This window comes from Natator depressus, chromosome 15 (genome assembly GCF_965152275.1).
Source record: "Natator depressus isolate rNatDep1 chromosome 15, rNatDep2.hap1, whole genome shotgun sequence".
Classification (NCBI taxonomy): domain Eukaryota; kingdom Metazoa; phylum Chordata; order Testudines; family Cheloniidae; genus Natator; species Natator depressus.
Window position 1 is genome coordinate 3,036,366 of NC_134248.1, and position 13,593 is coordinate 3,049,958.

Sequence of the window (13,593 nt, forward strand, 5' to 3'; positions counted from 1 at the left end):
CTGGATGCCAGCAGAGGTACTTCTGGAAAGATTACTGCTCCTCCTGGTCACCACCTGGTAAGTCTAGCTTCTAGCCTAATGCAATAAGTGAACAAAGAATAAGAGGAACAAAGCATTGGGTAACTGGAGGATGAATAGACCCATGAGCGCCAGCCAGCGTGGTGTTGTGTGGAACAAAAGTAGTGAGACAAACCATTGCGTTGTTGAATTGAATTACGATGTTGTTGGGTGAAAGGAAGGTCATAGCTATGATGTGTCTGGAGTTCACTTATTACTAGAGACTGACCAACTGGAGGGAGTTGGTAAAGAGCAACACATGGTTGAGGAATTGGAGGGATGGATTCATAAGAATATATAGCTTGGCCAAGTGATGGCTAGTGTGTGACATGAGTCTGTGTTTATATGACAATTGTAAATGCAAAGGAGGAATTGTCTAGTGTAGTTCCAGGGCGTACGGCTCAGAGTACTGTGGTGAAGTCTTGGAAGCTGAATATCAGGGAATGCTGCCTGACAGTGGGATCCTTGCGTCTGTGGAGAAGCCTCCAAGGAGGCTGTGATAAATGAAAGGCGGTAGCTCCCTTTTATGGACACCCAGACAGCCAGCTAGCTATAAAATCCCTCTTAGTAGTTGTTCTCTACTTGCTTTACCTGTAAAGGATTAAAAAGTTTCCTTAGATAAGTAAAAGGAAGGGAGCAGGCACCTGACCAAAAGAGCCAATGGGAAGTCTAGAACTTCTTAAAATTGGGAAAAAACTTCCCCTTTGTCTGTCTGTTCTCGGGGAGAAGCAGACACAGGGCTGCAGCTATGCTGTAAGAGCTTGGGGCCAGGTATGAAAACTCATCAAATCATACCTAGAAACTACTCATTTGAAACCCCAGATATGTAAGCAGATCAGAAAATGTCTAGGAAGACGTGATTAGGTTTATTTCTTTATGGCTTGTGGACTTCTCTGTGCTTAATCCCAGGTGCTTTTGTTTTGCCTGTAACCTTTAAGCTGGACCTCAAGAAAGCTACTCTTGATTCTTAATTTTTGTATCTGTTTATTTGTAAATCTAGCAATAACCTGAGTTTTCAGATGTATTTTCTTTTTTTTAAATAAAATGTACCTTTTTTAAGAACAGGATTGAATTTTTGTGTCCTAAGAGGTTTGTGCACATGTTGTTTCTTTAGCTGGTGGCAACAGCTGATTTCCTTCGTTTTCTTTCTCAGTTCTTCCCTGGGGTGGGGGGTGAAAGGGCTTGAGGGTGCCCCACAGGAAAGAATCCCCAAGTGCGCCTTCCTGTGTTCTTAAAGGGGTTTTTCCACTTGGGTGGTGGCAGCATCTACTCAGCCAAGGTCAGAGAGAAGCTGTAACCTTGGGAGTTTAATACCAGCCTGGAGTGGCCAGTATGAATTTTTAGAATCCTTGCGGGCCCCACCATCTGCACTCGAAATGCCAGAGCGGGAGATCAGCCTTGCCACGGTGGCAGAGCGGTGGGATCATTCTGAACCAGAGGCACAGACCTCAGGATTTTAAAAGGACACATTTTCCCTTTTGGCAGCCTGCGAAGCCAGGGAGGGTTTTTTTTCTTTGCTGCCTGAGGGGGAACAGGCACGAAAAGGGTTCAGCCTGTCAAGGGAGTCCAACAAGCAATTTATTTTTTTCTAGCATCGTGGCCAGGGCCGTCCCTAGCTGTTCTGGGGCCCTATGCAGCCCCTCCACGGGAGATGCGTGTGGGGCCCCAGGCCTCTGCGGAGGAGGAGCGGGGGGGCTGGCCCCAGGCCTCCATGGGCGGGGGGGCTGGCTTGGGCTGCAGGGAGAATCACCCCCCAGCACTCACCGGCGGCTTGGCTGGGGCCAGGTTGCTGCACTCCCAATGCCGGTGAGTGCCGCGGTCCAGCTCTGCTTCAGTCCTCAGGGGAGTGGGGGTGGGGCTGGGGCGGGGCAGAGGCGGGGCAGGGCATGGCAGGGGCCCTGGGCATGAGCCAGAGCAGGGGCTGGAACAGCACGTTTGGTGCCCCAAATTTCCTGGTGCCCTACACAGCTGCGTGCTTTGCGTATGGATAAAGAGGGCCCTGATCGTGGCAACGAAATAGCTAGGCTAGAGTAGGGCAGTCCTATGGATGAGGTTGTGGTCGGGCACTGAAACCCTAGAGCAACCAGTCTTCCCAAAGCGGCACACCATAGAGAAGACAGACCTAGATCAAGCCCAGACATCCAGCTCCATGACAGAAATTCAGGAAGGGGATGGGAGACCAGAGACTTCCCAGGAGGGAAGGGTCAGCCCTCCCTCACCCGAGATCCTGGTACCAGGATGGAGGGATGCCCTTAACCCAGGCTGAGTTGTACTTGCAGAAGAAAGGAATTTCTTCCTAGAGATGAAGCGCTTGGAGGCGGAAGAGAGGAGAGAGGTGAAGCGCTTGGAGCTGGAAAAGGCTACACTGGGTCAGCCAGGTAGCCCTAACAGTCCTCCTCCAGGTACCACTCCCCAGTCCAAGAAATTCCCCACATACAAGGTAGGTGATGATACAGAGGCCTTCTTAGAAAATTTTGAAAGGGCCTGTCTTGGGTACAGCCTCTTCCCAGACCAGTATATGGTGGAGCTGAGGCCACAACTCAGTGGACCCTTAGCAGAGGTGGCAGCTGAAATGCCTAAAGAACACAGGAATGACTATGAACTTAAAAAAAAAAAAGGGGGGGGGGGCAGAATCCGGATGGGGCTGACACCCGAGCCTGCCCGTCGGCAGTTCAGAGCCCTACGGTGGAAACCGGACGTGACATTTCCCCGACACGCTGACCACATTGTGAAACGTTGGGATGCCTGGATATCCGGAGTGAAGGTTGAGTCTCGGGAGGATCGGTCTCTCCCCTAATGCAAACGGAGCCGTTCCTAGAGGGTGTCCCTGAGGAGATAGAATGGTACATCGTCGATGGGAAGCCCAAACCTGTGATCAGAACCAAATGGGTGGAGGTGGCGGCGAAGAAGAAAGCTAGTAGCAGTTGGTGTGGATACCAGAAAGGGCAACCCGAGATGACAGCCCACCATTGGAGTCAGCCCAAGGCCCCATCTCGCAAGGAGGAGCCCTCCGCACAGCCAGAGAAACCACAGATGCCCTCTCTTTCCACCACCCCACTCTCCAACCACCCACCTCGCCCCAGACCACAGACAGCTGGGCGATGCTTCAAATGTAATGAGCTGGAGCATGTGAAGGCCAACTGCCCCAGGAGCACCAGCCAACTGCAACTCATCACCCTGGGGTCCCAACGAGAGCCTTCAGGCCCACATGCCTCACAAATACCCCCAGAGAGAAGGGAAACTGTGAGTGTGGGCGGGAGGAAGATTACTGCGTGGAGAGATACTTAAGCACAGGTGTCAGCTATCCACCAATCCCTGGTGGACCCCAAATTCATCAACCTAGAGGCCCAAGTGACAGTGCAACCCTTCAAGGCCAACTCTTAACTTGCCTACAGCCAAGTTGCCTGTCCAGTACAAGGGCTGGTCAGGAATATGGACTTTTGCAGTCTGACGATTATCCCATTCCCATGCTGCTGGGAGAATACTTAGCCTCACATGGTTGGCTAACAAAAAAGGTGGGGATGGTCACCCGCAGCCACGCTAAACAGGCCTCCACACCTAACCCCATTCCTGAGCCTCCTACAAGAACCCAGTCTGTGGCAGCAGTTGTAGATCCAGTTCCTGGGACCCAGCCAGAACCAGTCCCAGGATCAGAACTGGTGGAGCAGTCAGCACCAGAGCCTGTACTTGCAACCCCACCAGAGTCAGGGGAGTGAGCACCAAAGGGCCTGCACCTGGAGCAGCAGCTAACCTGGTGCAAAAATCTCAACCGGAGCCTGAAATACAACCTAGTGCACCAGCGGAGAGTGGTTCACAATCAACGGAGACACCCCCATTAGCTGCATCACTTCCAGTGGGACCAAGCCCACAACCCAATGAGGAACTAATGTCTCCAGGATCAAGGGAGCAGTTCCAGGCAGAGCAAGAAGCGGATAAAAGCCTCAAAGGAGCTTGGTCGGCGGCACGGGTGACCCACTGCCTCTCAGCTCTTCAAATAGGTCCAGGTTTGTTGTAGAAGGAGGACTCTTATACAAGGAAAACTTTATAGTGGGCACAAGGAGGGCTGGCGTCCTCAGAGACAGTTGGTAGTTCCAACTAAGTAGTGTATAGGGAAAAACTCTTGAGCTTAGCCCACGATCATCCTAGTGGCCATGCTGGGGTGAACAGGACCAAGGACCGTTTGGGGAAGTCATTCCACTGGGAGGGAATGGGCAAGGATGTTTCTACTTATGTCCGGTCTTGTGAGGTGTGCCAGAGGGTGGGAAAGCCCCAAGACCAGGTCAAGGCCCCTCTCCAGCCACCCCCCGTAATTGAGGTTCCATTTCAGCGTGTAGCTGTGGATATTCTGGGTCCTTTCCCTAAGAAGACACCCAGAGGAAAGTTATACATACCGACCTTCATGGATTTTGCCACCTAATGGCCGTAAGCAGTAGCTTTAAGCAACACCAGGGCTAAAAGCGTGAGCCAGGCATTGGCAGACATTTTTGCCAGGGTAGGTTGGTCCTCCAACATCCTTACGGATTCGGGAACTAACTTTCTGGCAGGGACCATGAAACGTCTTTGGGAAGCTCATGGGGTGAACCACTTGGTTGCCACCTCTTACCACCAACAAACAAATGGCCTAGTGGAGAAGTTTAATGGGACTTTGGGGGCCATGATACATAAATTCATGAATGAGCACTCCAATGATTGGGACCTACTGTTGCAGCAGTTGCTCTTTGCCTACAGGTCTCTATACTACATCCTAGTTCACCCTTTGAACGCGTTTATGGCCACAAAGTTAAGGGGCCATTACAGTTGGTAAAGCAGCAATGGGAGGGGGTTACATCTTCTCCAGGAACTAACATTTTGGACTTTGTAACCAACCTGCAAAACACCCTCAAAGACTCTCTAGCCCTTGCTCAAGAAAACCTGCAGGATGCTCAACAAGAGCAGAAGGCCTGGTATGATAAACATGCCAGAGAGCGTTCCTTCAGAGTAGGTGACCAAGTCATGGTCCTGAAAGCGCTCCAGGGCAAGAAGATGGAAGTGTCATGGGAGGGGCCATTTATGGTCCGAGAGCGCCTGGGAGCTGTTAATTACCTCATAGTGTTCCCAGACCCTACCCTAAAACCTAAAGTATACCATGTTAATTCTCTAAAGCCCTTTTATTCCCCAGAAATCGAGGTTCTCCAGTTTACAGCCCAGGAGAGAGATGACGCTGAGTGTCCTGAAGGAGTCTACTATGAAGGAAAAAGCAATGGTGGCGTAGAAGAGGTGAGCCTTTTGGACTGTGAAGTGCACCCACCACCTTCCAGAGACTGCTAGATAACCTTCTGGCTGGATTTGGGGAATTTGCCATCGCCTACCTTGATGATGTGGCTATAGTCTCAGATTCATGGGCAGAACAGCTGGAACACCTCCAAGCTGACTTCCAGCGCATAAGGCAGGCAGGATTAACCATTAAGGCCAAAAAATTTCGAATAGGCCTAAACAGGGTGGGCCACCAGGTACTATCAAGCCCTTACGGGCTAAAGTAAATGCTATCCAAAATGGGCCTGTCCCTAAGTCAGAGAAGCAGGTCCAATCCTCCTTGGGCTTGGCTGGGTATTACCAATGATTTGTACCACACTACAGCCAAATTACCACCCCACTGACAGACCTAACCAGGAAAAACCAGCCAAATGCAGTTCAGTGGACTGAGAAGTGTCAAAGCCTTTAACCAGCTTGAGGCGGCCCTTACATCTGACCCTGTACTAAGGACCCCGGACTTCAACCAACTGTTCGTCATAACCACAGATGCGTCTGAGCGTGGTGTGGGAGCAGTTTTCATGCAGGAAGGACCAGATCAATAATTCCATCCTGTTGTGTTTCTTAGCAACTGGTCAGTCTCAGAAAAGGAATGTTACGCCATTGTGTATGCTCTGGAGAAGCTACGCCCATATATTTGGGGATGGTGTTTCCACCTGCAGACTGACCGTGCTGCACTGAAGTGGCTTCACAGTCAGACGAACAAAAAATTTCTTTGGTGGAGTTTAGCTCTTCAAGACTTTGATTTTGAAATACAACACATTTCAGGAGCCTCTAACAAAGTGGCTGATGCACTCTCCCGGGAAGGTTTCCCAGAATCAGCCAGATAAAAAAGTCCCTGTGTTCTAAGTCATTGTACTCCTTGAAATGTGAAAAATACTGTTTAGTTCTTCAGACAAAATTCGAGGTGCATGTATCTTATTAACTCTGTTTCCTAAACCTCCAGGAAGAAATCCCAGCTGGTGTGGACCCAGGCTGGCCAGCACCATTTGTGATTTGGGAGACCCGTGTTAAATGAAGGGATGGGGTAGCTCCCTTTTATGGACACCTAGCCATCCAGTTAGCTGTAAAATCCCTCTCAGTAGTTGTTCTCTACTTGCTTTACCTGTAAAGGGTTAAAAAGTCTCCCTACATACGTAAGAGGAAGGGAGCGGGCACCTGACCAAAAGAGCCAATGGGAAGTCTGGAACTTCTTAAATTTGGGGAAGAAACTTCCCCTTTTTCTGTCTGTTCTTGGGGAGAAGCAGAGACAGGGCTGCAGCTGAAATGGAACCTCAATTACGGGGGGTGGCTGGAGAGGGGCCTTGACCTGGTCTTGGGGCTTTCCCACCCTCTGGCACACCTCACAAGACCGGACATAAGTAGAAACATCCTTGCCCATTCCCTCCCAGTGGAATGACTTCCCCAAACGGTCCTTGGTCCTGTTCACCCCAGCATGGCCACTTTTCAGCCAGCAGCACAGCCTACCTTTTAATTTTCATCAGCTAATGAACTTTTAACAAAAACAAATGAAAAAAATCAGAGTTGTGAACAGTCTGACCTAAAATCTGTTCCCCTCTGTCACTTTTCCACTCTTGGCTTTTCTGTTGTCTTCATTTCACTGGTTCTCCTCACCATCTTCCAGGGCAATTGGGCCCCAATCTGGCAATGTAAATAGGCAGAACAAAACTGAGAGTAAGAGAAGTGAAAGAGGGTTTTCTTTCAGGCCTAGTCGAGCCCATAAGTCCATTTTCCCCCCTTCCCTTTCAGGTACCTTGGAGTTTTCAGTCTCCTCTTTAACTCTTCCCCTTCATGGGCATGCATCGGTGTTCGAATTGTATGAGAAATGTGATCATGTAATTCATCTAATATCAAACCTTGTTCTACAGCCTTAGAGGCACATGCAGTATCTGTTGTACTACATCTGACTCTGTATTACAGACATAATCCACGAAAATCATTTATAGCCAAGGTACACAGTCAACGGTGCTTATGTAACAGACTACAGATTCAATATTACAGGAGAGAATAGTAGCGAACACTGACATATGTAGGCCATCTAAATTCACATCCAAGTTACCTCAGTAGCTGATTGCCGCATACTCTGAACTATGCTGAAGGAAGGCTGTGCTGCTGGCTGAAAAGAAACCATACGTACTACACACCTGCTGGCTAAATTATTGCAATCGTTGAGATGGACGAGAATTTATCATGTAAGTCAACAAGGACCTGTAAGTATAAGTGTGACAAAATATGACATGCCGATAAAAGTTGTAGAAAAAATTGCGTGGAATTATATTATCTGACAAATAGTATGTGATTTTTTAATTAGTCTTGGGTGGGGCCGGGGAGAGCATCTGTCTGTATATACAAGAGATGAGGGTATGCACAAGGGGGCAGGGTGAAAGTTGCACTCTTGGGCATTTCCTAGCTTCTGAATTCTTCACTTTTGCAGCCTTTGTATCCTTTTAATGTGTTTTTTGATTGTGTGTGTGTGTGTGTGTGTGTGTGTGTGTGTATATATATATATATATATATATATGGGGTGTGTGTGTGTGTGTATATATATATATATATATATATATATGGGGGGTGTGTGTGTGTGTATATATATATAAAATAAAATTAAGCATATACATATTCAAATACCTCATTTTCAAAATGACATGTTGGAGAATACATGTGCCCCACACTGAGAAGCTGATTTTGGGCTCCTCAGATCCAGGCATACAGTTCAGGAACTGGCAGTCACACACATTAAATCGGCTTCTCTGTCTGGTGACTGATGACAAAAGTCTTCCTCCCCACCAGGTTCTGGTGAGACCACAAGAAGCCCTTTTTTAAAAAAAGTTTCTGCTAGCGTGACTGTGCCTGTAGTGTGCCTAGGGCAGGGTTCTGTGAACAGTTTTCAAGACTAATTTTGTTGTTGTTTGTTAAAGCCTTGGCCATCTCCATTGCAGACAGTTTCTCAACATGGTTTGACGTGTGTAGGGCAGTGTAGACCAGGGTCTGTGTTGCCATCCCGTAACATCTCTGGTGATGTCATGGTAATGGGAGGCTTGACATAATCAGTGGAGCCATGCAAAAGATACGTGAAAACCTCAGAGCTTGCGGTTTTCACACTGGTGTGATGTCACGAGAATGGTGCAGTTCTGTGAAAAGCTGCCAGATCGGTGTGATTGGTTTGGAATGACAGCTGAGCCACTACCCCTCCGGACCACACCCAGTTTTAGAAAGCAAACTCTGAATTTTCTGATGGTTCATCTTGAACAAACATCACCTTTAAGCATATGGAAGTTCACATGTTGTTGCATGTTTGAAGGCACGAACCCTATGGGCTGGTCTACGCTGAAAACGTATATCGGCATAGCAACGTGTCTCAGAGGTGTGAAAAATCGAACCCCGGAGAGACGTAGTTAAGCCGCCCTACCCCAGATGTAGACAGTGCTAGGTCAAGAGAAGAATTCTTCCGTCAACCTAGGTACAGCCTCTCAAAGGTGGATTAACTACAGTGATGGGAGAACCCCTGCCGTTGCTGTGGTGAGTGTCAACACGTCAGCACTACCGCAGTTCAGCTGCAGCTGCGCCACTGTAGTGTTTTAAGCGTAGACGTATCCTATTTCACAAAATGTTGCAAAATAGCCAGACTTTGCCGGTTGGAATGACCCAGAATGAAATTCTGAATGTTTGCAGGTGTTCTGAGTTTCTCTCCAGCTTCCTGATAAACCCAGCTAGGATAATCCTAGAATCATAGAATCTCAGGGTTGGAAGGGACCTCGGGAGGTCATCTAGTCCAACCCCCTGCTCAAAGCAGGACCGATCCCCAACTAAATCATAATACTGCTGCCATTTGCACTGGGAGATTTTGCAGGAGGTAACAGCCTAACTCTGCAGCTGCCACTGAGGGGAGCTCATTTTAGCTTGGTGGCATGCAGATTTTAAGCCCACTAGAAATGTCCCATTCATCCCACATTTTTATTGTAACAAACCACTTGGTCCCCTGGGTGAGCCTTATCAAAAGGTAGCACTGCATTAAATGAAAGCAACAGAGCTGTAACTCCTAGCCTTATGGAAAAGAGAGACTAACTCAGGGTGGGGATTCGCCTGCTCTTTGAATATATAAATATCAGGAAAACAATTGCAACAAAGTATTGTATTGTTTTCTATGTAGCCAGTTTTACATATGCCTGCTATTGGAATTGTTTGTATAGACAAGTGTCTGAAAAGTGCTGGTTGAACAATATCATTCTGTTTCGTTTTGTTCATGACTTTGTCTTCTGTGTCCATCTTATTTTACTTTTGTGAAACTGTTTTCTTTTGTGTGTATTTTTCCTGATTTAATTCAATGTACGGGATTCCCATCGTCTGCTCTGGGCAAACACAGCTACCATTTCACCACGGCTAAAAGCGTGTCTTGAGTTAAGTAGACTAATTCCCCCATTCCTGCTTTTCAACAGTTTGTAAATAAATGTTGCCTGTCTCAAAGGCTTTGTGGCTTCTTTGTTCTTTCCATGTATTGTCATTTTTCCAGGATAAAGGGAAATAAGACCAGGGTTTTGTTACCCAGATCAGTTCAATACTAACAAAGGCCTAGTTGTATTAAATTAGGGTTTGTGATCACTGCATTCCATCTTTCCCTGTTAGATCAACAGACCAGAAGGGACCACTGTGATCATCTAGTCCAGGGGTCTCAAACAAGTGGCCTGCAGGGTTATTTCCTGCAGCCCCCCAAGCTCCCCACACCCTCCTGGGCCACCGGAGTTATTAACTGCATGCTGCCAAGCTCCCCTCCCCCACACTCCCCCTCCCCCCAGCGCACCATGTCCCTGCTCCTCTGCCTACCTCCAGGTGCTTCCTGCTGTCAAACAGCTGTTTGGTGGCACTTAACGCTTTCCAGGAGGGAGGGGGGAGGAGCGGGACCTGCGAGCTCAGGGGAGGAAGCGGAGAAGAGGCGCGGCGGGGATTTGGGGAAGGGGTTGGAAAGTGGCGGGGGGGGGGCGAGTTGGGGTGGGGACTTCGGGGAAGGGGCAGGCCTAATGGAAGGGATGGAGTGGGGGCGGGGGCAGTGCGGTGGGGGGTGTGAGTGATGCGACTCTTGGGCCAATGTACTAGTCCTCATGTGGCCCTCGTGGTGATTCGAGTTTGAGATCCTGTTCTAGTCTGACCTCCTATATAGCACTGGCCAGAGAATTGCCCCATCATAATGCCTGTTTGAACTACTAAAGCATATGTTTTAGGGAAAAATCCAATGCTGATTTAAAAATTGCCCATGGTGCACAGTCCACCAGAACGCTGGGTAAATTGTTCCAGTGAGTAATTACCCTCACTGTTAAAAAGGTATGAGCTCTATTTCCAGGCTCTTTGTGCCTAGCTTCAACTTTCAGCCATTGGATCGGGTTAGACTCTGCTAGATTGAAGAGCCCACTATAAAATATTTGTTCCCCGTGAGATACTTATGGGCTCTAATCAAGTCACCCCTTAACCTTCTCCTTGTTAAGCTCAACAGATTGAGCTCCTTGAGTCTATCACTCTGTGGCAGGTTTTCTAACCCTTTAATCATTCTTGTGGCTCTTCTCTAACCCCCCTGCAATTTATCAACATCCTCCTTGAATTGTGGGCACCAGAACTGGACACGCTATTGCAGCAGCAGTTGCACCAGTGCCAGATACAAAGGTAAAATAACTTCTCTACTCCTAGTGGAGATTCTTCTGTTCCTGCATCCCAGGATTACATTTGCCCTTTTGGCCACAGTGTTGCATTGGGAGCTCATGTTTGGTTGATTATTCTTCCTCCTCCCCTGTCGCGCGCCCCCCCCCCCCCCCCGAGGGAAAAAATCCTTTTTTGCGGAGTCTGCTTCCCAAAATAAAGTCCTGCACCCTGTAAGTATGGCCTGCATTCTTTGTTCCTAGATATATAACTCTCCATTTTCAGAACCCCATCTACCTTCTAAAGAAGACAAAGGGAGCCTTTCTCTAGATGTAATTGGAAGTTGGATAGGGGTCCTGTTGCTCCAAGCAGAGGGGCTGATCCTGCTCCTTTTGACTCCACTGAAAGCAGGATCAGTTCCAGAGACACTGAATGAAACAGTATGATCCCTTTGGACTTTGAGACTTTTTCAGGAATTGCTCACCAGATAAACAGATGTTAAAATGCAGACACCAGAACAAATGTATATTGACAGGAAGCCAAACCAGGAGCGGGTGCACCGAGGCTTAGAACTGGGTCTGAACAAAGGGCTGAATCCAGGAGAATGTAATGTGCCACTCAGTCAGCCTTAGGCTGTGTATATAATTATCTATGGACAATTGTGACAGGGTTAATTGCCTGGTCCCTCTGCAGTAGTTAATATGGTGTTGGCTGGGGCAGCAGAGAGACTCTGGCTTCATCTTGTGGTGGTTTGTTTCCATCTGAATGACATTTTCCCTGATGGCTAGTGTGAAAGTTGTTGAGCACAGCCATCCCCATCAGAATCACACACAAGCTCTGTCCTCACCTCCTGGGCGGTGAGCCCAGAGGTTGGATGCCCACTCTTCTCTCCTGTTAAGTAACCATGGCAAGGAAGAGGGTGCTGGGGAAGGGGTGCTGGGTGTTGCCGCAGCCTGTCCTGCATCTGTTGTGCAGCCAAAGACAAGATGCTGGGCTCTAGCGCTGTCGGGTCAGCCCCTTTCCCTTTGGAAAACGCACTCAATCGGAAAGGCAACGTGTGCGTTACAACAATGAGCCCACAGTACACTTCCCACTCGCTAAGGGGAGAGGTCCACGAGCTCCCTTCTCCACACGAGCAGGTTGTGAGATTTCAGAGCAGCAAGTTCCCATCAGTTCTTTTCGTCAGCAAAGTGGCTTCTCCCCATTGAACTGTTGGGGCTAGAGTTTGCCGTCCCCTCCCCCTGGAGAGCTTGGGCCAGGGGCCTGCGGCTGTCCCACAATCTGCCTGATCTTGGCACTTTCCAGGGTCATTCTCCCCTCCACCTGCCTGCTGCCTTGTGGGATGGGAATGGAGGGATTCAGAAGGGGCCACATGCAGAGCACAAGCAGCAGCAGCTCCTGCTGTGCCCTATGGACCCTGGAGAGCTGGGTGATACCTGGAAGGGCAGCTGCCTCTTGACCCCACCTTATCCCTGTTTGTAGAGGCCCAGCTCTGCAGTGAGCTGGAGGAAGGGATGAGCTGGGTTGCTCCCATTCTGCACCCCTTAGTTTGCATGTCATAGGCCTGGTGTATCTGCTCACAGCCTAGGGGAGAGCATGGTCTTGACTCTGGGTACCATGGAGGGGGAAGCTCATACAGGTTAAGGCCAGATGGAACCGTTAGCTCATGTTCTCTGACCTCCTGTATAACACAGGCTATTACATGTCACCCAGACTCCTGCTGTGAGACCAGCAAGGTGGGTGGGCTGGTTTCCTCCAGCTGAATCAGCCATTTGGCATTCACTGCATGGTACATCAGCTGTGTCCTGAGCAGCAGGGAAGCTGCAGAGTCCGGTGTGGCTCTGAGAGCGGCCTCCAGAGCTGGGAAATCAGAACACACAACAGTAGACCACCAAGATTCATTCCAGCCTGAAGTCCAGACTGTCCAGTACAACCCCCATCCTGCTCACAGGCAGCACAGCACCTTCGCTGGGCATGTTTTGCACTGAAATGATCAGGGATCATACAGGAAGACACCTGTGGGGCCTGGTGTGGTAACCCTGCAGTCCCTGCTCCCCAGGTGCGGAGTGCCGGTTTGGTCACTGCCTTCTCACTGGCTGCAGATGATGTCTGACCGTTTCCTTTGGCTGGGGCTGCGCCTCTGGCTGCTAAGCCCTTTCGAAGCCTGGCCTTTGCTCCCTTTGTCTCCCAAGGCTCTGGTAGTGCCAGTGCAACAGACAACTATGGCTTTTTGTAACTCAGACAACACCCACAATTTCCTTTTCCCGTCAAGGCATCTAGTATTCTTCAGGGTTACTGGAGCCAGGTGTCGAGCAGACACGGGGATGGCTGACCTGCCTGGAGTCTGCAGTTTCGAACACACGCTTGAGTAGGACAGTCCCTTCAATCACCAAGCCCACACCCCTTCTGCCCCGCAAAGGGGATGTATGTAGGACTGGATGGGACCCCCTGGGTCATCAAATCCAGTCCCCAGCTATCATGAGTAAAATCAGTAGGTTCCAATCTGTGCTTTCCCCAAACAGGAAAGCCCTGAAATCCAGCTCTTTGCTTGACTGGCAGGGGGAACCCCACAACTTACAAATGGTTTTAGGTTTGCAGGTTTTTGGGAGGCTTTTCTTCCTG

At 49.2% G+C, this 13,593-nt stretch overlaps 1 protein-coding gene across 4 annotated transcripts in view; it reads left to right on the top strand.

The window, feature by feature from the left end:
• OSBP2 (oxysterol binding protein 2) overlaps positions 1-13,593 on the top strand; it is a 323,767-nt gene that overhangs the window by 52,906 nt on the left and 257,268 nt on the right. Inside the window, exon 1 of one of the 4 annotated variants that reach the window (XM_074973290.1) lies at positions 7,505-7,538. The exons of the other annotated variants lie outside the window; for them this stretch is intronic. Within the exon in view, the coding sequence (XP_074829391.1) occupies positions 7,520-7,538 (19 nt within the window). The 5' untranslated portion in view covers positions 7,505-7,519. Of the gene's footprint in view, positions 1-7,504; positions 7,539-13,593 lie in introns of those variants that run through there. 4 annotated transcript variants of the gene reach the window in all.